This window comes from Xyrauchen texanus, chromosome 29 (genome assembly GCF_025860055.1).
Source record: "Xyrauchen texanus isolate HMW12.3.18 chromosome 29, RBS_HiC_50CHRs, whole genome shotgun sequence".
Taxonomy (NCBI): domain Eukaryota; kingdom Metazoa; phylum Chordata; class Actinopteri; order Cypriniformes; family Catostomidae; genus Xyrauchen; species Xyrauchen texanus.
In genome coordinates, this window is record NC_068304.1 from 31,882,504 (window position 1) to 31,905,002 (window position 22,499).

At 37.5% G+C, this 22,499-nt stretch overlaps 1 protein-coding gene across 3 annotated transcripts in view; it reads right to left on the minus strand.

The window, feature by feature from the left end:
- Positions 1–22,025, minus strand: part of LOC127622907 (Friend leukemia integration 1 transcription factor-like) — a 37,295-nt gene extending 15,270 nt beyond the window's left edge. For 2 of the 3 annotated variants that reach the window (XM_052097070.1, XM_052097068.1), the window contains exons 1-5: positions 21,895–22,025; positions 18,895–18,982; positions 10,645–10,856; positions 10,257–10,408; positions 8,836–9,039 (exon numbers count right to left, since the gene is read on the minus strand). In XM_052097070.1, the coding sequence (XP_051953030.1) occupies positions 8,836–9,039; positions 10,257–10,408; positions 10,645–10,856; positions 18,895–18,939 (613 nt within the window). In that variant the 5' untranslated portion in view covers positions 18,940–18,982; positions 21,895–22,025. Of the gene's footprint in view, positions 1–8,835; positions 9,040–10,256; positions 10,409–10,644; positions 10,857–14,445; positions 14,620–18,894; positions 18,983–21,894 lie in introns of those variants that run through there. The other variant, XM_052097069.1, reaches the window with a different exon arrangement.
- Between the last annotated feature and the right edge of the window lie 474 nt (positions 22,026–22,499).

A 22,499-nucleotide genomic window follows, 5' to 3' on the forward strand; every position in this document is an offset into this window, starting at 1 on the left:
ATATATATTATGTTGGCTTGAGAAAGCCAACATATTGTTATACTACTTAAACTTATTATATTTTATTCGTATTCATCTGAGACTAAAATTATTATATGCTACTCCTTGTAGCATTATATAATGCTACAAGCACCAAACTCGACACTGACCTGGGGACTGTTCTGAAGTATGTTGCTATTTATTTTCTACCTGATCAGACTTAAGGTTTTTATAGAAATGACGATCAAATATTAAAAAAAAATCCCATAGATTTACATTGGCTCTGCAAAAATGCCCCCTCTACTAGAGGGTGGAGCTCCAGGACTGTCATTTTCCATCTGTTGAAAATGACAATACACGCATGCTCCGAGAGCGCTGTTTTGTGTGAAACAGATAGCCATGCCAAGAACATTTAAGCGATTTTACACAATACAAGTGCAAGAACACACAAAACGATTCAATTCAGTACTTGCAAGATTTTTGGGTGGCACGGAGAGCCCAAACACGTCGTGCCTCTAACAATGCGCGACCCTGAAGCCAGATGACTTTTGCTTGCGTTTTCGAAGGTTTGTCAATTGTATGTATTTAAGGTTTGCCAGTTTGAACATTCAAGAGGTTTTACACCATCCAAGCACAACAAAAGGCAAAACAACTCAAATCAGTGCTTGCGAGCTGTTTTGTGTGACACAGACAGCCGCGTCGCATCTCAGACAACGCACACGCATGGGAACTCGCTTTTGCTTCTTCTTGCGTTTAAACAGACAAAATACATGATATCTTGGCAAGTCTGTTATGTCTCAAGTGAACATAAAGTGTTTGGGAATCATTTTATTGAATTCAGGCATTATGTCAGGGCTTGACGGATGCGTCAGCGTCTAACTGGATTTTTCCCTCAAAATAGCGGAAAAAACGTAAAATACTAAGTCAATTTTAGCCATACAGATAAATGTAAGACGTTGTTAGAAACTATAAAGGGTCTACTTTTATTTGTGTCAACTCACAATAACAACAAAACCTTGTGCTTTTGTAAAATAAAGAAAATTAACAGGGTGCGCTTTCAGCCGTCTCTGTCTCCGCGAGCATCTTTCTGAAACACGTCAAGTGAAACTCCGCGAATACTCATCACACAAACATGAAACATATGTCTAAAGAAAGAAGGATCAAGGAAGATCCATCGACAACAGATAGGCTACTAATTGCTGAATGGATGAATGTGCTAATGACTGCAGTCTCACAATCTCAATCAATTAATCTCTGAAATAGAATAAGCAGTGCAAAATGATCATAGAAAAATATTTTTTTTGTCACAAAATAACAGAATACTTGAAGTAAATGAATACAGATGCAACAGCATGACACTGTATGAAAATAATGAGACTTTACAGTTCTCAAAAATTAAACCCAATGAAAAAAACTGCACATGAGTGCCTTCAATGTTGTATCATATGATAAAACCCTCTTAAAGATACTGTAACCATTTTGCCTTTGTCCTGAACATTGACATTCCAAGTAAAAGATAAGTATAAATGTGTTATAGTCTTTTATTTCACTCTTACGGTGTAAAATGTCATATTTTTGAATGGCAGGTAAAAATGTAAAAACAATCACACAACCTTGATTGTTTCACTGGATCTGTTGCTATTTTAATTATCTAAAACACAAAGCACTGACCATTTATAGCGTAAGCCTGTACATTTTGAAAGAGTTATAAACAGTTACAGTGCTAAAGTATTATTATGTGCCTAGATAGTCTTTCAAATAAACTTAGCTTACCCAAAAATGAAATTTCTCTAATCATTTACTCACCCTCATTCTATCCCATATGTGTAAGTCTTTCTATCTTCTGCTAAACACAAATTAAGCTTTTTAGAAGAATATCTCAGCCCTGTTGGTCCTTTAAATGCACATGAATGGTAATCAGAACTCAGAAGATACAAAAAAACACATAAATGCAGCATAAAAGGAATCCATACAACTCCAGTGGTTTACTCTATGTCTTCAGAAGTGATATTATAGGTGTGGGTGAGAAACAGATCAATATTTAATTTGTATTACTATAAATTGTCCTCCCTGCACAGTAGGGGGCGATATGCTTATGTAAATCCCAAAAAAACAGAAGAAGAACTCTTAAGAGAGAAGAGCGCTTATGTGGAGATTTATAGTACAAAATTACTTCATTATTGATCTGTTTCTTACCACTTGAATGCATTGAATGGACCAACAGTGCTGAGATATTTTTCTAAACATCTTTCTGCAAAAGAACGTCTGGGATGGCATGAGGGTGAGGAAATGATCAAAGATCCCTTTACCATCCAGTTATTTTTACAACACATACAATGAAATATTATGACAAAGTGAAAATCTTAGTGAATGCTGTATGTGGTATAATGACATGGAGAGCTTAAATAATTTACAAGTAATTGCATGTATTTCATATTATTGCTGTGATTTTGTTTTATTGTTATCATCAAGTTCCTGTCCCGGTTCAAGGTTCGGGCTCTCAAGCCAACATCAAAGTTTGTTCACTAACTTTAGCTTGTAGTTATACACTGAAAAAAAAATATATATATATACTATATATTTGTGCTTATGTCTGCCCATGTGCACATCCAATGTATTATTCTGTGACCTTTCATCGCTGTAAACATGTTTTGCCAGGTAACCAATAAAAATGCCTAATGTATAACAATCGCAAGTTACCAAATGTTTTAGTTTAGCACACGCACACACACACACACACGCACGCACGCACGCGCATACAAGAGTCTGCACAGTGTATATGTTGAGATAAAGGCACCAGTTGGGCACGGTTCACCTCCTGCACTAAAATTCTGACAAATTCTCAAATTGCACCCAAATTGAAAGCACATTGGTGAGTAGGTGGCAATCACTTATAAAATCTGGATAAGTGACCAACAGCATAGCCAAAAGAAAACCTCATGTAGATTCCAGCATTATGGCTCACCACCGTATCGCAGCACTGAAACATATTCAGCAGTTCTACATTTAAACGATCTGTGATAACCCATCAACCTGTTATGATATTAATGTGTGTGTGTGTGTGTGTGTGTGTGTGTGTGTGTGTGTGTGTGTGTGTGTGTGTGTGTGTGTGTGTGTGTGTCTGAGTGTGTATTTGTGTATGAGTCAGTGTTAGCTTGCAGTGTGGCCTGAGGCGGGACTTGTCCCTGCCCTACTCCACTGTGTATAGGCTTAATGACACACAAGAATGTTAATCAGACTCTGTGTAAACACCACAGCATGTACACAGATGTGTATGAAATGATTATGCTGTGGACTGTCACATTTGCAGACAGCAGGGACAGGAAACATGTAGCAGGCCAAGGGATGCAATGTGTTGGTGTGTATTTGTGGACCCAGTGTGTGAGCAGAACCACAGGGCTGTATTGTGGAGTGCTCCACTGCTTGTGTGTGATTGTGTTTGTTTTGCAAAAGGGAAGAGATCAGTTTTAGTTTCGGCCCCTGAGAGCCCCATGTCTTGACTGAAAGCATCTTGGCAAACATTTGGTCCTACATACGCACTCGCATTCCCAAATACTCCTCTTTTTTACTGGACACATGAGACATACAGACAATCACAATTGTACACATATATAAACTGCATTAATGTGCAGTTTTCTTAAAGCCACAAACAGGTAAACGAACCCAAATGTCCAACCTGGTTTCAAATAAACACATTAATATACTTATATTTTTACAAATTAATGTTATAATATTATAATATACTTATATTTTTACACGTTAGGGATGGGCGGATCGATACTAAAGTATCAATACTTCCGATACTGATGTGGTATCAAGAATATCAATCCTCATATCAAAATATCAGTTCAGAATTTTTTTACTAGTGATCTTATTATTTAGATAACATGAATATTAATGCATCTCATAAGCTTCGAAGTGGAAATAAAGAATTATATTAGCGAAATGTTTCATGGGACCAGAACCATTTTTTCTTCCGCTCATCTTGACGTGCAGAAATGCTAAAATACACTTTCAGTCATAGAGCTTGTTCAAAGAGGGAGCAGTGTTTTCAGAGTCAATGACAGAAAAACAGCATCTGGAGTTATTCACACCAAGTAATGACAAACCTAGACATGACATGTATTATATTGGGCTTGTGTGACCATTTTTACAAGCTTATTTAAATTTAGAGGTGTTAAAACATTGATAATAATCTTTAATCCTCATTAATAAATGATACCCTTATGAAAATTACCCATGGATTTACTGTAGTAATATTGTATTAACCATGAGTAATAACCATAACTTTAGTTTTTTTTTTTGGCAGTAACCAAAGTTTTGATACAATTAACCATGGTTTTACTACAGCATTACTGTAGTCTCCATATTGTAAGGTTTTAGTAATAGTATTATAATAATATCTATGGTTAATTTTGTGGTTTTATATGTTACTTATACTTACTAATTTTAAGGTAAACAAATTAAGCAGCCTAATCATTTTCTGATAAGGCCTACACATTTTGAATAATTTAAGTTATTAGTTTTATCCAAAGAATTCGTAAAAAGAAAATTATTAGAGGTATCAGTATTGTTATCAATATCGGCGAAGCTGGCCTAGTAGTACCTGGATCGAAAATAAAATAAGTGGCATCACCCATCCTTGGAACACATACACAGCATATTAACAAGTCATAGAATTTAAACATTGGTGACTATCAATGTGAAACTCTCCACAGTCCAGTGTATCTCAGAGAGCTTACGCACTAGATTACGTGCAACGCATGTGGACCTGATCATTTAACATTTAACAAAAGACAAATTACTGAAAGTGACAACAAATGAGTTAACAGCAGTGTATCTAAAATCAGCAAGAAATAAAGCTTAGCACTACATACTAATCTGCATAATTTATTCACAACACAAATCATTGCTAGAACTAGAGCGCAGCTTCTTTTCACAGTATTATTAGACTGGAATTCAGACACCGCTGATATAAAGATGCAAAAAAACTCACATAGGGTGCAAATATGGTAATAAAGTAGTTCCATGCAGAAATGCGTTTTTATGACTGTACTAATTTTTTCCTATTTTTTTTTTATTTAATTGTTCATTGAACTCGCAATCGTGCCCTATCGCACTCTTGCTTGTGTGATATTGCTTATATATATTATATATATATATATACACACATTATACACTACATATATAGGATTTGCTCAGCAGGAAAAAAATAAGAGGGACTATTGGTAGGGAGGAAGGTTTTGTTCATTTAAAACTTGATAAAGCATGAACCTTATAAACCTCATCTGTTTGGGATAACATTTAACTTGCTTTTAGTGCCACACAGTGGACTTTTCACCTCGGAACTGCTGCAATACGAGTATGGAGCAACGCAATATAATTTTGCAAAAACGTTGCCACAGTCACGTAATTTTCATGAGATCAGGCTCCAAATGTCTTCTGGTTGAGAATAGAGAAAGAATGGCCTCCAGTAAAAAGGACAAAAGCATCTCTCTTATTATTATTTGATTTTCACTCGGGATGCCTTCCAAGGCAATACGAATGGTGGAGCAGAGGATTATGAACCATTTCTTCTTTTTCCAAAACACACAGAGGCTAAATCAAAGAAAGAGGCGGAAGGCAGATCCACAATGCCCGGCGCGTAAGCTCTGGCTCAGTCCTGCGGCAGTCGTCCCTAATGAAAGCTCCTAAGACCAAGTTCCCTCAAAAAAAACAACCTGACAGCTCACAGACAGGCCGGGCTCTGCCCTAAAACTTACAATGGCTCTCTGTTATATTCCAAGCCTGTATTCAGGCTCACAGCCCGGCCACCAGCACAAAACTGTTGACACCCACGGAATAAAGTTCCCATTACCTCACAGCCGAATCCATGACTGTTTTTTAAGGAGGACCTTTTTAAACCACTCAGCCCTGTTGGGACTCCACCCACCTCTGAACCGAGCTGCTTTCATAATGTTTGGATGGGCCAGCTGCTCTAAACATTCAAGCAAAATGCATCTAAATGTGACTCTTCAGAGGATACATAGCGAACATAAGCCTCTGTTTACCTACTCGCAGCCGTGCCGATGGTTCTCGTGCAAACAAAGTCTCAGTGTGATCAGTGTGATTTTTGCTGTTGCCAAACACTCCACGCTCACAAACAAAGTTTAGACGATGATCTGTGCACAGATGCGATATGTCCTCCAGACATTTCGGTTATATATGGCACTGAGGTATTCAAGTGGATGAGTGGACTTAGTTTTTTCCAAATCCAAGGGATCCTTGCCAAAACATACTGGGCCATAACATAAGAAAGCCCTTGGAAGAGAAATGGGGCAAGATGCCTCTGTTGTAAATTAGGGATAAACTTTCCCATGCAGTGTGTAGGCAGGGGTCTCGACGGCCAGTCTCCTGAGGCCATGCACCTGGGCTTCATCTCTCTCAGGGGGAGATGCTCTGGATGGGATGCTTGTTAAAATTCATAATCATTGTGACTCTGCCAAACCAAATGCGCCTAGTATAAGTCAAGCAGGTGGAGCAAAACAGGAGCCCTCCTTTTCCTGAAGGCTATTCTAGCCACAAAATGGAATAAAATAAAAACAAATGTTATGTGTGACTTATTAAATAAATTTCTTGTAAAATGTTTTTGTAAATTTGCTGGATGTTCTCAGTGCGGTTCAAGTGCCATGACAAGGAAAATACAATGACAACATCTATGCGGAATAAAGCCTTTAACAAAACTAGACCAGTTTGACTTGTCATGCATTCAACAGTTTCGATTGCTTCCAAGCATTTTACTGTTGTGGTACAATTAATAAAATAGTTTTATAAATTGTTGGGGAACAATTTATTGGTCAGTTGCTTGGCACCTCATAAATACTCATAAACAAATATAAACACTGCCCTTAAAAGTCTTAGGGGCAATTTTCAACCAAATTGCCATTAAGCTGGTTTTGTTTTAAAGTAATTGATGTGATCTGCCATCAAGATCAGTTATTCTTAGAGTTAGTCATTGATATTGATTCAAATGCCTCATAGCCATGTTTCATTAGGCTGAAGCTGTCTTGCGTTGCAAAGTTTGGACTTTCCATTACTAACATAATTGCAAATCACATGAGTCATTCAAGTTACATTCACATCACACATTCTGTAATGTCATGAAATCCTAACAAAAATATTACAATATAAGGTAATATTGCTTTGTGTTCATCTTTCCACATCATAACAAAAGACTTAGACATAGTTCCAACTTATAGTTTTAAAAACAAAATAAAAACATTCCAGGGGTGCCAGGGGTAGACTGGGACTAAATAATGTCCCTGGACTTTCTGGCCCCGAGTGGCTCACCAAACCCAGCAACACACCACACAATAATACATTGGCTAATTGATTTCATTTTCCAGCTCAATTTCAAATTCTTCTGTTGAAAAAATTAATTTCTATTGACTACTATTCATGACAACGGAGCACACTGGTGCGAAAATTGCCGATGGACAATTGAATTACTGAAAACTATTGCAAACCCGAGGTGGTAATCTGTTACACCTCGGTTGTGCATTGTTTTGCAATAATTCAACAGGCCGGAGTCAATTATTACACTTATATGATGGTTACCACACCATAAGACTACGTTCAGAGTATTATTTCAAGACATTTTCTGATTTTCGTCCCTAAAATGCTCTTGTGAGAGGAACTATTTTTGATGCTTTTCAATCGAAATTGAAATAAATTCTTAATATCTGATGTACTCAACCAATGTCTTTAATTGGTTATTTTTATTTTTGCCTGTAGGGCTCTTTGAAATAACTTAAATTATTTGTAGTAATGTCATAGTGATATGAAACCGTTATGCTGTCAAGACCTGGAACTACTTCATAGCTGTGCGTTTACTTGAAAAATAATTGCACACCTTAGCACATCAGTCAACCAATCAGAATCAAGCATTCAACAGACCCTTGGTATAAGTATAAATATACACCTTAGAACAAATCTTTGCAGAGAGGATAGTTTGGTTATTTTGCAGGTTAACTGCTTTCACTTTATGTGAGTTTGTTGTGTCTTTATATCTGCAGTGTCTGAATTCCTTCCCCAGATTACTCTTGAAAAAATGTGAAAAGCCCTATGCTATTTTTTGCCATCATTTAAACAAAGTAATCCTCAAAGACTTAAATAGCTAAGTAATATTTAAAGTAACATAAAGTATATATAAAGTAATATTTACTTAATAAAGTAATATTTTTCATGACTTATATTCTGCATTTCTGTCAGACGTGGTGACTGACTCTGTCAGAAGGTGTGCGATCTGTGTCTAATAATACTGTAAAGAACCTGCGCTCTAATTACCAGTAATGCTTTGCAGAATTAATAAATTATGTAAATGACTGAGTACTGCTCATAGCTTGACTGTTAGTGCTGTTTTTGTATTTATTGCAGCTTGCTGTTATTTGTCATTTGGTTATTATTCAGAGCTCATCTTATACTTAATATGTGTTTTTGGTTGACACCATTATTTTGATTTGTATGTCAAGTAATGAGTTCCATGCCAGTCTGCTTGCATAAAATTCCATGTAATTTTGTACCATTAGAAATTCTCTATTGTTTATTCATGAATTCGGTCATGTTGGGGCTCTAGACTGCAACCTATATCACCTGTTGGACAGGCCATCCCTGATCATTGCTATCATTATTTCGGTATACTTGAACAACAGCGGGCCGGCCCACATTGCCCAGCGGCCCACCGGAAAATCTCCCGGTGCTCCCATTGGCTAGTCCGCCCCTGCACTCAGCACAAAACCTGACACTACCACTACAAGAATGACAGCAGCATTGAATCAGCAAATTATCTTAAATTAATAGAAAGGGCTATGTACTTACTTTCCCTGAGGTAATTAAGATGTGAGAGCAGGACCTCTGTGTTATAAACACTAGTAAGTCTCAGGAAGTCCTCTTTGCTCATCTTGCAAAGTTCTTTTCCATCTGTGCTATGGAACATAGCTGTGTCGATCTCCTGAAGAACATACTCTTTAATGGCCCAGTCTAACCATTGCCGCACGTGGTCTGGAGACCAGAGAGAAGGGTCTGAAATGGCAAGCACAAAAATAAAGAGACTAATTAGCTGGAGACTGAAGGATAAGTTAGCTTCCAAACCATTCCAAAGTGTGTGGGAACATTACAATTGCACAACAAACATGGTTGACTAAGTAATAGCAGATAATTTAAATGTTTCATTTAGTCATGTACAAAAATATTTAGTATTTTCAGAGAAAGAGAGCAATATGGAATAAATATGGAGTCTCTAAACATAAAATACATAGAAATCTTTCTTCTTCTTTTTCTTCTTCATCTTCTTCTTATTATTATTCATTAAATTGTGTCTATTTTCTTTAGATAACATGATAAAAAGTAGCTTTAATTAAACTTTTGTATTTCTCTGTATCACATGAAAATGAAGTCTCAAGAATTATCATGAGAAAACAAGAACAAACAAATATAATTCACGGCATTTGAGGGCCTCCATTTATTGGAAACTATGTTTGTAATTCTGTTTGGTGCAGCTAGTGTTGCGAAAATTACACATTTCACCATACTCAAACTAGAGTATGTACAATATTATTAAATTCTAATATTGAGAAGAATTTTTATACATACTAATTTATATATTATATAAGTTTCCCATCAGCAGTTTTTTTTTATATTCTCCCCAATTTGGAATGCCCAGTTCCCAATGCACTTTAAGTCCTCATGGTGGCGTAGTGACTCGCCTAAATCTGGGTGGCTGTGGATGAATCTCAGTTGCCTCCGTGTCTGAGACCATCAATCCGCGCATCTTATCACATGGCTTGTTGAGCACGTTACGTGTGGAGGCTTCACGCTATTCTCTACGGCATCCACGCACAACTCAACACGTGCCCCACTGAGAGCGAGAACCACATTATAGCAAACACAAGGCGGTTACCCCATGTGACTCTACCCTCCCTAGCAACCAGGCCAATTTGGTTGCTTAGTAGACTTGACTGGAGTCACTCAGCATGCCATTGCCATATTGACAGCGTCAATACTCACTAAGCTATGCAGGACCCCTTCCCTGTAGCATTTAATATGGAGTTATCAGTCTTGCTTAAAAAGGTTTGTTAGGGGAATTATATACCTGTATATATATATATATATCCAACCCAATCAAGTCCACCTGCTGTTATTATAAGTCCAAAATGTACTCCAATTCAAATCAATTTTGAGCAATAAAAACAAAGACGTTTAATCATTTTCTACAAGGTGTTAAGAAGAACTGAGTATACCTGCTGGAACAATAACTCTCCTCTCATTGGTTGTCATGTTTGGGGGTGGTGCAGTCTTCTCGTCCATGTAACCAGTATAGTTCATCTGAGATGCGTCATTCCCACCCACCATCTTATTGCATTTACCCACACTACAGTCCACTGGAGACTCTCTGCCAGGTACAGAGGAAGAAAAAGAGAACAAGAGAGAGCCATACAGGCATAGATAAAGAAACAAGGTCGGTGGAAATGTGAGAAAATCAGAGACAGAAAAAGACAACAGAATCATTAATAAAAAAAACACTAATGCCTATTATCAGAAATAACCACTCTCAAAAATGCAGAATAATTGTGCCAACAAATGATTTTAGAATTTAAAATGCCAATGGTTGAGGTCTTTCTGCTGTACCTGGATCCATTGATATGGTCATATTCCCGTTTGACATTGACTCTGACAGGTTGGTTGATCCACTCCTGCTGAGGGGGAATAGGGTTGATCTTGTGGGGTTGGCCGTAATCCTGCGCAACAGACGCAGTCATGTCTGTCTTGGGTAAGGGAGCAGCAGCAGCGTAAGGAGGCTCAAACAGGGACTGATCTTCACTCACCACAGACAGTGCCTCCTGGAAGGTTGTAGGGCAGAAACAGTACCACTGCTTGTCATTATAGTGTAAATGACTAATTTCAGTACATCATTACACACAAGTTTGTAATAAATATTAAGTCACACATATTTGTCAGCTGTCTAGCTTCTTGTTAAAGGATGCAAATGATCAATTAATTGCTTATACAGAACATAACCAACACCACTGCCATGGAGTGGGCATTACTTTATACAGTATATCAGAGGGGAGCCAGGTTGGAAGTAAGGGGTTTAAAAAGAAAGAGGTATTCACAGATCTGTGATGTCAGCCTGTTGTTTAAAGTTGCACTTTTAAAGACAAACCTTGTATTATAGGGTGAATTTTGACTCCATGTTGACTTCAATCATTTATATATCAGGTTGCATAGAGAAAATAAGAAAATAAAATGCTCAGTAATATGCTTAAGGGTTAACTGTCTAAACATAACCAAAAGCATCAGTTATAACCGTTAACTTCACATTCACCATCAAATCTTTCTTTTTTGAAAAGAAAATTGCAAAACATGACTTCCATGTGTACATTTAAAAATCTGGCTCATCTTTTTGTCTTATTCATGGCTCACATGTGAGACAGAACAGAGGCAAATAAATCTGTCCAAGGTCACTTCTACATTTGCTCTCATTGCAGGCGCTCAGCTGGGGTGATGTAGTTTTATTAAAGAAAACAAACGGAGCAGACAGGCCCCTCTGGAGAGAGCAGCGTCTACACGTGCATGCAATCGTCTCCATGACTATTCTTCAATAAAAACTGCTAAAATATTTACATTTTATTCAGATATTTCTTTGGTTTCTTTCTTTCCTTTTTATTGTTGTACCACTACAATTAACAAGCTTGTCTGCTTTTCTTGTGAAATTTGTAAAACCTGTAAATCCCTATCCTTTCTAACATTCACTAAATTGAATTGAATGCATAGATTCGCTATTCACACTACCGAAGATGAAAAAATGCAGAAACAAGGCTTAAAGATGCTGCAAGATGCTCAACATTGCGGCTGGCCATTGAGGGGTGATTTCGACAGTTTTAACAGATTGAAGACTTTCATACTGTTTAACACCAGATGACTGCTCTTTCTGTCTTTTTTTTCTTTTTTGGTCCAAATATACATTTCATGCAGCATCCAAGTACAAATCTGTTATTGCGGATTTTGCATATCACAATTCAAACTGTAATGCAGCTATTCAATACAGTTGAAAAACAAAAAGTTCTCTCTATGGCGAGGAGATACTGGCACACTCTATCAGCATTTAGCTGTTCTTTTCTCCTTTTGGCTTTCAGAACTTTCGTGACAGTCATCATCAATATGATCAGTGGCCCGTGGACAGTATCGGGACAACCCACAGCAGCAGGAGTGTGGCATGATAAGTATGACAGGGTTGAGGAATGCCTTCATAGTGCCAGATAAGGCCAGAGCTGCTATTATGACTGTTACACGTTACTTACACACAGACATATCAGCCTCCACCATATAATTTATGATTGGCAGTCAGGCTTTCCCAAGATTATAGGGTTTTAAAAATAGGAAAATCTAATTCCACACTCATATACACATCCAGAATAGTGCAACCCTGTCAAATCTGTATGAAACAGAGTGCTAGTCAGCGTAGCTACTAGTGCAGGGCCAAGTTTCTTGTTACAATGAGGTTAAAATACTCAAAAAGGTGCCATTTTCCTTAGGCCATAAATTGGCCATGCCTGCATGGCTCGCTTGAACCACGCAGAACCACAGGCTCTGGTTTGGTGATGTAGATTTATGGTGAGGTATGCCAACAACCGATCTTTGCACAGCTGAACATACTACATCAGTAATACATGGCAGCATTTATGCTACCATATATTATGAATTATCTCACTAGAAAAATACATTTTGAACATTTTTACATGAGAAATAGAATAGCCATATTTCTCAATGCATGATTGGTGTATGTTAAGGACAGTTCAATACAGGAAAACAGGCAGGAATTAGCACTGCTTGTCCCGCAAAAGATGCGTCATAAAGTTGGGATGAACAGACTCCATTCAAAACAGAGAGCTATTTTATACACAGGGCATTCCTGTCTTTTGTTTCAGGAGGAAAAGGAAACCTGACAGGAAACCAGATTGTGTGGAACAGGAAATACCCGTGGACTGAGAACCCGCCTCATTGTTGCGTAATAGTGTTCAGTTAAAAATCAATCATGAGAGTTATCTGTGTCAAATTCCAAAGCCATACTAGATTAATAGATTCTAAATAAGATATATAAAGATATTTAGGCTTAACATATATTATCAAAACTAATATAATAACAAAAATAATAATAATAATAATGATGATGATAATGATGGTGATGATGATATATATATATATATATATATATATATATATATATATATATATATAATATAGGCAATAACAGTGCATTTGATAACATACAGATAAAAAGCACCACGTTTTTATATTTAATGATTTAAATATAATAACCCAAGGATTGTATGCTGCTTTTGAGCGTTAGAGGTGTTTTGCTGCATTAAAATCATCACTGTTCTGATGCCCTCTTTCACCCCACTGCAATCGAAACGGTCTATTTAACATGATAAAATCTAACACACGCATGATGTGTACGGCCATAAACATATACCACACCCAAAAGCATTTAAATGACCGCAAAAAAAAAAAAAAAAAACTAGTGTTTGAATTTGCAGCCCCGGCCCTCCAGCAGTCAACAATCACGAGTCAATCAATGATCATTAACTTTAATTTAAAAAAAATTCCCCCCTCTCAGAGTTTTCATCCTATTAAATTGTGGATAAGAGTATGATGGAGCCTAGCTAATTTTCTTGAATAACATATTCAATGTTGCATGACTCCAACCATTGAAAAAAATGCACATTTAAGACATGGAGTGCAGTTATTTGAAGCAGATATATGACATTAAGAGCGCAGTTTATATTTAAAGCGAAACACAATAGGATATAACGCAGCTAAACCTTTTGAAGATTGCTGTCTAGGGCTTATTGTCATTTATCAGAAGAAGAAAAGGCTGTGAAGTAATATTTTATTGTGGGTGGGCTCGGGTTTTGGACAATATGAATGGTTGGAAAACCTCGGCACGGTGCCACTGAATTGCACAGCCAGCCTAAAGCTTTATGATTTATATAAACCACAGCACTGCATTCACACGCACGCCACAATATGCCGAAACCCCAGAACAGCCTCATCAAGCGCAAGACATTTGCTATTCTACTTTTAAAGTCGGCGCGTATCTTTTTTTTTTTCTTGCCAAAACACATTTTCTCCATCACAAACAGCGTCTATCCCGTGTGTTTGTTTCAAGTTCTTTCTTTTTGTTTCTCCAAGCACCAAGTGTGTGCGTCTGAAGAGTCCGTCTGAATTCCTCGTATCCTCCGCGACAGTTTTCGACTTTCAACAAAGTTTAGACAAAAAAGGAAAGGAAACTTGGGAGGAAAAACTTAGAAAATCTCCGTTACCGCTATTCGGAGCTGCTGAAAAGCCTCAGACGGGCAGAAATACAGGCGTCTTACGCTCTCAAACGCTATCCATCACAGAAAGTGCCCTCTCCACCACTCTTACCTTAATAGTTCCATCCATTTTGTGCAATTTTCAGTGGAGCCCGACAATATTCCAAACATGACACGCGTCTGAATTAATTCCAGTCCCCGATATGTGGCGAAGAGACAGAGACAGTTTCGCCGGATGGTTTTTTCCTCTAAATTTGGGAAGTGAAGTCACTGCGCTTGCGAAGGAAGCCGTGTGTGTATGTGTGAGTGTGTGTGTCACTAGCCCTGCCTTCATTATGGCACCCAAAAGCAGGATATTTGTCCCGAGGAGATAAGACACCAAAACAATAGTGTTTTTTTTTTTTTTTTCTTCCCTAACATGTTTTTGCCTAGAAATATTTACAGAATGCCTGCCAGCTCTTTACATATGTTGCGCTTTTTAATTTGTCTTTCTTTTGCTACACATTAACGAAACTATCTTTGTAGAAACATTACATTAACGCATACATAACACACGTTTTAAAAGCATGTTATAATGTGATTCAGAGGTGTAAAAAAACGAAGAAAAGTCTTAAAAATGAAGTCTCAGACAACAAACTACTAATACAAATAATGAATAATAAAAGACAGACTAGTGACGCAAACGGAATTATTTCCAATTTGTAAAACGTCACTGATATATATAAGCAGTATAGGCCTAGGACCTATATATATTATTACATTATTGCAAATGGTTAGGGCTCTGCAGTCTATCTGGTGTATACGATCATATCTCTGATACACCTCTAATGAATCGGCGAATTTAAAATCATAGGCTCGGTATTCCGCTCTTTGGGAACAACGCGAACTGGATCTACCTATGATGAAGAACGTGGAAAGTCTGTCCGAACTTCTGTGGTCTCTTTCAGTCCTGAAATGGGCTTCCATCAATAAAAGCGAAGCCCGCAGCGCCGAGTCTGTCTGCTCAACATGTGTGCGCCCCTTCTCCTGCGCACCTCTGAATGCATATGAACTGTACCTCCAGAATCACTGGCGCTCTTAGGCTGTATGGACCATATAGAGAGGCTGATAACTCTCCTGTTCGACATTTCCCCTAAATCAATAGCATATGGCCTAACATTGTTTATGTCATAGTGGACGATGAGGGCCATTGTGTCTATTATAGGCAACATTTAACATTATGGACAAATGTTTTACCTGTACAAGGATTTAAACCATTTAAACGTATTTACACGGTAAATTACGGTATTACGGTATAAAAAAACTGCATTGTCAAAAACTTATATTTGCATAAAACCAAACATGTGGCATCATGTGCTATATTATACAGTGCTTGGAATTCCCCCTAGCCTAAATGGGAGAGTAAATCTCCACCTCCAATTTTTCGGTGCATTCTGAAGAAACTCTCACTAATTCCGGCACGTTTTTACCGCGCACATACCAGACATGGAGCCAGCGCAGAACGTGACAGACCCCCGGATCCTCATACCCCCCCCAACCGAGAGAGCCATGCCTGGGGGAGCAAGACTGAGTCTGCGCCGGCTGACTTGTGCTGTTTGCGACTTGGGGGTCTAGAGGGGGAGAGGCCCCCTCGACAGAACCACATCTGGATCCTGCTAGGGGTCAAGGCTTCTCCTGCCTGAGGCCTGCGCAGTAATTAACGGAGACACCTTGTTTAACCATTTCGAGTAAGGGCCTCTTTCTCAGTGCACAAAACAACACTGTCTTTCCTTTAATTCAAATAAACTGCATTTACATATTTATCCATTTCGGTGTTGTGTGTGCTTGTATTTGAACGAAGAAAGTGGGGTCTCCGGACAAGACAACTGATGGAAGGTGAGAATGCAGAAGAAGAGGAATTTTAGACTGGTTTTAATCTGAGCAACCCATTTATCCTTAACCATTCACCATTACCACAGTTAAGTTATAGTAATATAGAATATGGATAATCTTATCAGTTTTTGGGACATGTTTATATCTGCATTGCAGTGGAGGAGTGGACATCATTTTCACAGAGCGTGGGACCTGATAGCTGGAACATATGTTCCCCTAGAGGGGCCGCTAAGACTCCACTGTTCTTTTAATTAAAATACCATTATCTCTGAGCGCATGATGAGACGGAGATCTGGCAAAGAGGGGTCACTAATGACAGTATAATTATGTTTTATGGTTTCCATCTCGATTATTATAAATGAGATGTCTCTTTAGGCTACTTGAAGTTGAACTTTATATATGATAAATAGTGAACACAAGAAACATTTTATCCAATAGTACCGCAAGTAAAGCGTAAACTGAGTTTGTACTGAATATAAATTATTTTGCTTGGAGGCACTTTGATGACAACAGTTTTGCCCTGCTCTGGAAACAGAATACTCATCATTTTGACATAATTTGCTTCTCTGAAGCATGTTGTTCCAATATATTTTATCACTCTCAGGATGTACCTAATGATATCAAGTACATTTAGACGCATTAATAATTATTAAATAAAAAAATATAATTATTTTTTCCCCCGTGGCACCTGCCCAGGTCATTATGAGTCCAGCGGTAACAAACATTTTGGAAGGCCAATAAACAGATGCGTGTTGGTTTATGTAGTGAGCCACAGAACATCTGGCTTGACGCTGAAGCTTGACAGCCAGGCATTTCTCCCAACCACGACCTGTGGGAAGCCAGTGGCCCAATACTGGAAAAACCCTGAAGTGCTGGAGCAAGACAAACCCAGAGAAGACCAGAGGCTTCCTCAACAGAGAAAAAAAATGGTGTGGGAACAACGTGGTAATCTGACTTTTCAATTGCATAACATCAACCAGTCTAGAAGTCTACATCTAATGAAATCTATAGAGCTAAGGCTTCTATGTGATAACGGTGATAAAAGATCTTGAGGGCATTTGTATATCTTCTCAGGTTGTGTGAGACTGTCGTGAGCCCTTTCCTTTCACTTTCCACTTTCCTCACACTCTGAGAAATGCATGCACATCTAAAAAATGTAGACTGCAGCACACAACACCAACTCTCTGGCCTGCTGCTTCAGGCCATAATTAATTTGAGATTTATTTTTATTGGAGGGCTCCAGTCTCGCCTGGTCTCAACCAAACAAAAGCACTAGCAGGACCACGGCTTCACTTGAATGAAGCTGAATATTTCTCTGAAACTTGTCTTTTTGAGGTGTGCTGAGGTAAATCCATTTATCCACTCAAATTCTGCCTGATAGCAACAACACTCAAAATATTGATAAATAACCCTGAATATAACCCCCAAAATAATTACACAAAATGGGGCATATGAAGTGAATGGAGCTACCTTTCACCTGAAGGACCTTAAGTATAATTTAGACCTAAACAAATATTACAGACATGCAAAGATCATGGTTGAAGAGTGGGTCTTTTCACCTATATCTACCCTTGAGTAGTATCCACTTATTATTCAGTTTTTGGAGAAAAATCTGGATTTAAAAGAAAAGCATTTTTTCCCTTAACATGCCTCAACTGCTAATGTCTTGAAACAAATCGAGGACTGTTAGTGGGACTGTGAAACTCAGCCCCTCTGTGGAGGAACACAAACTAGCGTCTGCATGAAAAGCTCCCTTATGCAAGGGGGGCAATAAGTCTCCATAACATAACAACTCGGCTCTGGAAAGTATGCTGATTGTAAAGATATAATGAATGACTTTAGCAGGCACAATGCTTCATTTTCATGGCTCTGTCTGTAAGCAGTGCACTAAGCCTTTTGATAAATTAAAGTTACTGCAGTGGCACTTTGCCATAAATAATCATCCAAATATGCCAGTCTCTAAAAGAAGGAACACTGACAACACAGCATACTTTTCATAGAGAGCCATAGTACTCCATGTTAGCACCAGGAAGTATGCAAATCAGTAGGACAAATGGTATAATCAATGTGGCTATGACTTCAGTCAGTATGGGTTCGTCGTTGGCTTACAAAGGACTCAAACCCATCTGAAGGGAATCCTTAAGCCCAATTTAAATGTCAATAAATATTCTATATGGACATTTTTCTATACGGCTTAGTTTTGGCAAAAACAGATGTTAGCCATGTCCAATGTTTACATTCTTTAAGAGTGTGCAGAGAGAGAGAGAGAGAGAGAGAGAGAGAGAGAGAGAGAGAGAGAGAGAGAGAGAGAGAGAGAGAGAGAGGAGATAGAGAAAGAGAGAGCGAGATTTACAATGATTACAATAATATAAAATAATAACATTTAAGAAGATTAGAGATGACCAGTCACCTCTGTTCAATGACCAACGATCATTTTGAAGACTAAATTATAGACATTAAACACTCTACCAGAAGCCTGATAAAGTTAATCAACCATTAATTACATCGAAGTAGGCTAAACGTAATTTATCTTCCAAACGTTTAAAATTGTTGTATATAGCTAGAGGTGAATTCTGGACAAATTATTTACGTCAGTCATAAATCTAACTTGGAAGAGGAAAAGGGCAATTAAGAAGTCCCAGACTGTTTCCTCCAACATTACCTGCTCGTAGTGACGATGTTGTCTTACCTTGACGTAAGACGAAGTGTCTGGGACGGTCTGAAACATTTTCATTGGACAGAGAGCCCGGAAATGCGTGATGTTCACTTCACGGCCCCTTCAAAAAATAAATCCACCGGTCATGAAACAGGAAACTCGATTTTACGCAATGTACAACTAAGTATTACATTATTTAATTCAAAGAAAAACAACAAATATAAACTAATAATAATAATAATAATGATGACGATGATGAGTATTATTATTATTATTATCATTAACAATAATAACAACAATCTTCAGTAATTATATTCTCACTAAATTCGTAAAACAAATTTTAAAAGCAAACCATACAAATGTCTGTAAGTCTGGTAGGCTAAAACAACGAATCCAATCATTATTTTATTTCGTTCAGTCATTCATTCAATAGTTTCTATAGCTACGTCATTTCACAAATCAACACAAAGCTATTTTATTTATTAATATTTTTTTTATTACACAGATTCTCCTCAATTAAAAAAAAATCTCCATGGCGTGCCATTTACATTTGAAATTGATTTCCGTCACGGATTCTAAGAAATGACTTTATGGCCAACAGTGATATTTTCAACAACAACAACAACAACAACAACAACAACAAAAAAAAAAAAATTAAGCTGTTTTTCGAGATCAGGGTTTGTTTTTCTGCATTCTTTCATTATATCATGAACTAGCAGCATGTTTTGTGTGCACAAACTATAACATTGACGGATTTTCTTTTATTATTATTATTATTATTATTATTAACAAATCAGTAGCTAGTGTGCACTTTTGGCTCTTTGCTTTCCACCCCGTAAAACAACATCCAAACCACGCAGAGAGGTCAAATTTGGTTCATGAGCTTATGAGAGACACGACTGTAGCACTGTTATACAGAGCTACATTTATTCGTCGAAGATATGTAACCATACATTTCTTCACTCCAGAGGTTAATTTTATTTGTTTATTTTTTATTGACAGGCCTTCAAGAATTTTGACCAAAGATGAAACAGAACAGAATTAAGCATTTATTATTAATAACAATAGGCTAATAATAAAAATAAAATAATAATAATAACAATAATAATAAACATAGGTCTGCACACATTATGTCAGTTTCATCTATAGGTACAGTATTGCTCTTCTCTTTCTCTTCTCTTTCTTTCGTTTAAATCTCTTTATATAGTGTAGGCATGTAGGTGAAACACTTTCTTATGATGTGTTACATTCATGCGAGCAGACAGAGAAGTTTTTAAAGAAAATTCACGTTGGATCATAATTTCTTTTTTCTAGTAAGACCTTTGATATTAGGGCAAAAGTCGTATTCTTGATAATAGCTTTTGTGTTGTTTTCCTGTAAAAATATCTAAAAATACTTAAAACAAGATCAATTTTTATTTATTTTGTTTTAGAAACAACAATGCATAAGATATTTTGTTTTTTCAGAGAATGTATTTTTAACATGTGTATTTTGTCTTACTGTACTGGCAGAATTTGTAATAGTCAAAACAAAAATAAAATCTACCAGTGCTGAATAAGTAATCCAAAGTATTTAGAAAACGTTACTGACCTTGAGTAATCTAACGAAATACATCACAAATGACATTTTACAGCATGTATTCTGTAATATGTAGTGGAATACGTTTCAAAAGTAACCCTCCCAACCATGAATATATGTTGTTTTTGTTTTAAAGACATAAGTCCATTACTGAAGTAAATATAAGCCCAGCCCCCTTCACGTTCCTGCTAAGACCAGCCACATATTGAAACACTTTTCACTTTAATAAGTGTAGCTTACAAAGTCTTGGGTGAAAGGGCACCTCGGGGACGGCGTCTTTTGCCTTTCCTTCAGCGAGCAATTACAGAGCAGGCTGGCAAAGCATTATTTAACATTCCACAGCAGTTCAGAAACACAATGAAAATAACTGATAGTCATAACGAAACACAGCAAGACAAACAACGCAAAACGAATATGAACTTTATTGTCCTCCTGTAACAACAACTGACACGTTGTCTATCCTTCTTTGGTGGTATGGTCGTAAAATGCGAGGAATTATCAAGAAAAAAAAAAGGAAAAAAAAAGCAGAGTAGCCTATAAACAGTTAATCACCAGTGCACAGTGGTATAGCCTAAATAACTGAACATTTGTCGTTGGTTAGGGCTCAGGTTAGGTTTTAAAAAAAGGCCTGTCTTGAAGGTAGTTGTCCCAAAACACCTGATCAGTGAGACCACATTTCTCATCCATTAATGTAGGCCTACCTTCCATCAAATTGTGGATCTAGCCATAAAGCAACAATAGGCCTATTCGATTCCACATTTTTCTAAATAATTATGTGTAATCCTCTTACACATTTTACTTGTAATTTTATAATGCATATTTGAAAGGAAATTGCAGAATGAATGGTAGCCCACATGACAAGAGTCAAACACGAGAATGGGAATTGAAAAGCGTTCAACTGTTGTCTTTAATCGCGATAAGAAACGAGATTTCGCGAGTTCGATACCTAAACATGCTGACCTTAATGAATAAATCAGGAATCTTATATTTCGCTCGGTATTTATTTGCAGGGAACCTCGTGCGTTAGACCTCGGGCTCTTGCGGGCGAAAGTTGGGCTCGGCTCATAAACTTCCGCAAATGCATCCAATTTCTAAACGGTAAAAGTGCATAGAATTCCGCATCTGTTGCCAATTAAGTGACTGGAAGCTCAAGAGGACTGCTAACTACATCGGCTCTCCTCCGAGAAGGACGTGAGCCTCTAGTGTTACATCTGAAGCCTCATACCTAACGTGAACGTGTTATCCATCAAATTACATGTCCTTCTCGACTGTCAACACACTCGAATCGAGTAAGACGCGAAAAAGCAAATGGTCAAGGAACTCCGAAAATAAATCATTCGCGATATGTCCACATATGCAACTGGTTTTGCAAATACGAAAAAAAAAAAAAAAAAACATTTTAGGTCAAACAGATGCAACTCGCCCTAGCGAGTTCAATCATAATCTCATACTCACCTGTCTTGTCTTTGTCACTCGTTAATCTAAACTTGAACTGTTTCCAGTCTTTAGTAATTAGTCCCGTCAATGAGAAAGTGGTTATCTTGGATAAGTGTGAGTTGAGGCGTCGTGTACGGAGGAGAGGAGGGATGTATGAATGGAGAAAGTGAGATGGGAGAGCGTCGGCTTGTTGACCAATGAGAGAGCACGGACTCACCCCGCGTGCACATCCACTGAACCATGAAATAAGGGAAATCTGACTGAAATGAGAACAGCACCATAAAACAGAAGAAGAGAGGAAAACAGCGTGAAGCTATTTTGCTTGCTGGAGGACATTCATCTTCTTCTACAATGTCTTCTTTAAGACATTTTTAGAATGTATTTATTTTTTTATGAAAATATAGAGCACAACCATTTCACAGTTTGACGAGCGACACATATGTAGCCTATTTATGCCCTGCAATGTGAACCTTCTGTCTTAAATGCAAGACAGCGAAAACGTTTTTTTATATATATATATATAAAATGCAATATATATATAATTGTTATTTTACTATTGTTGACTATTGGATATTTTATTTTAATTTATGTTTTGTTGTTGTCACGTATCCCCGAGGAATCAC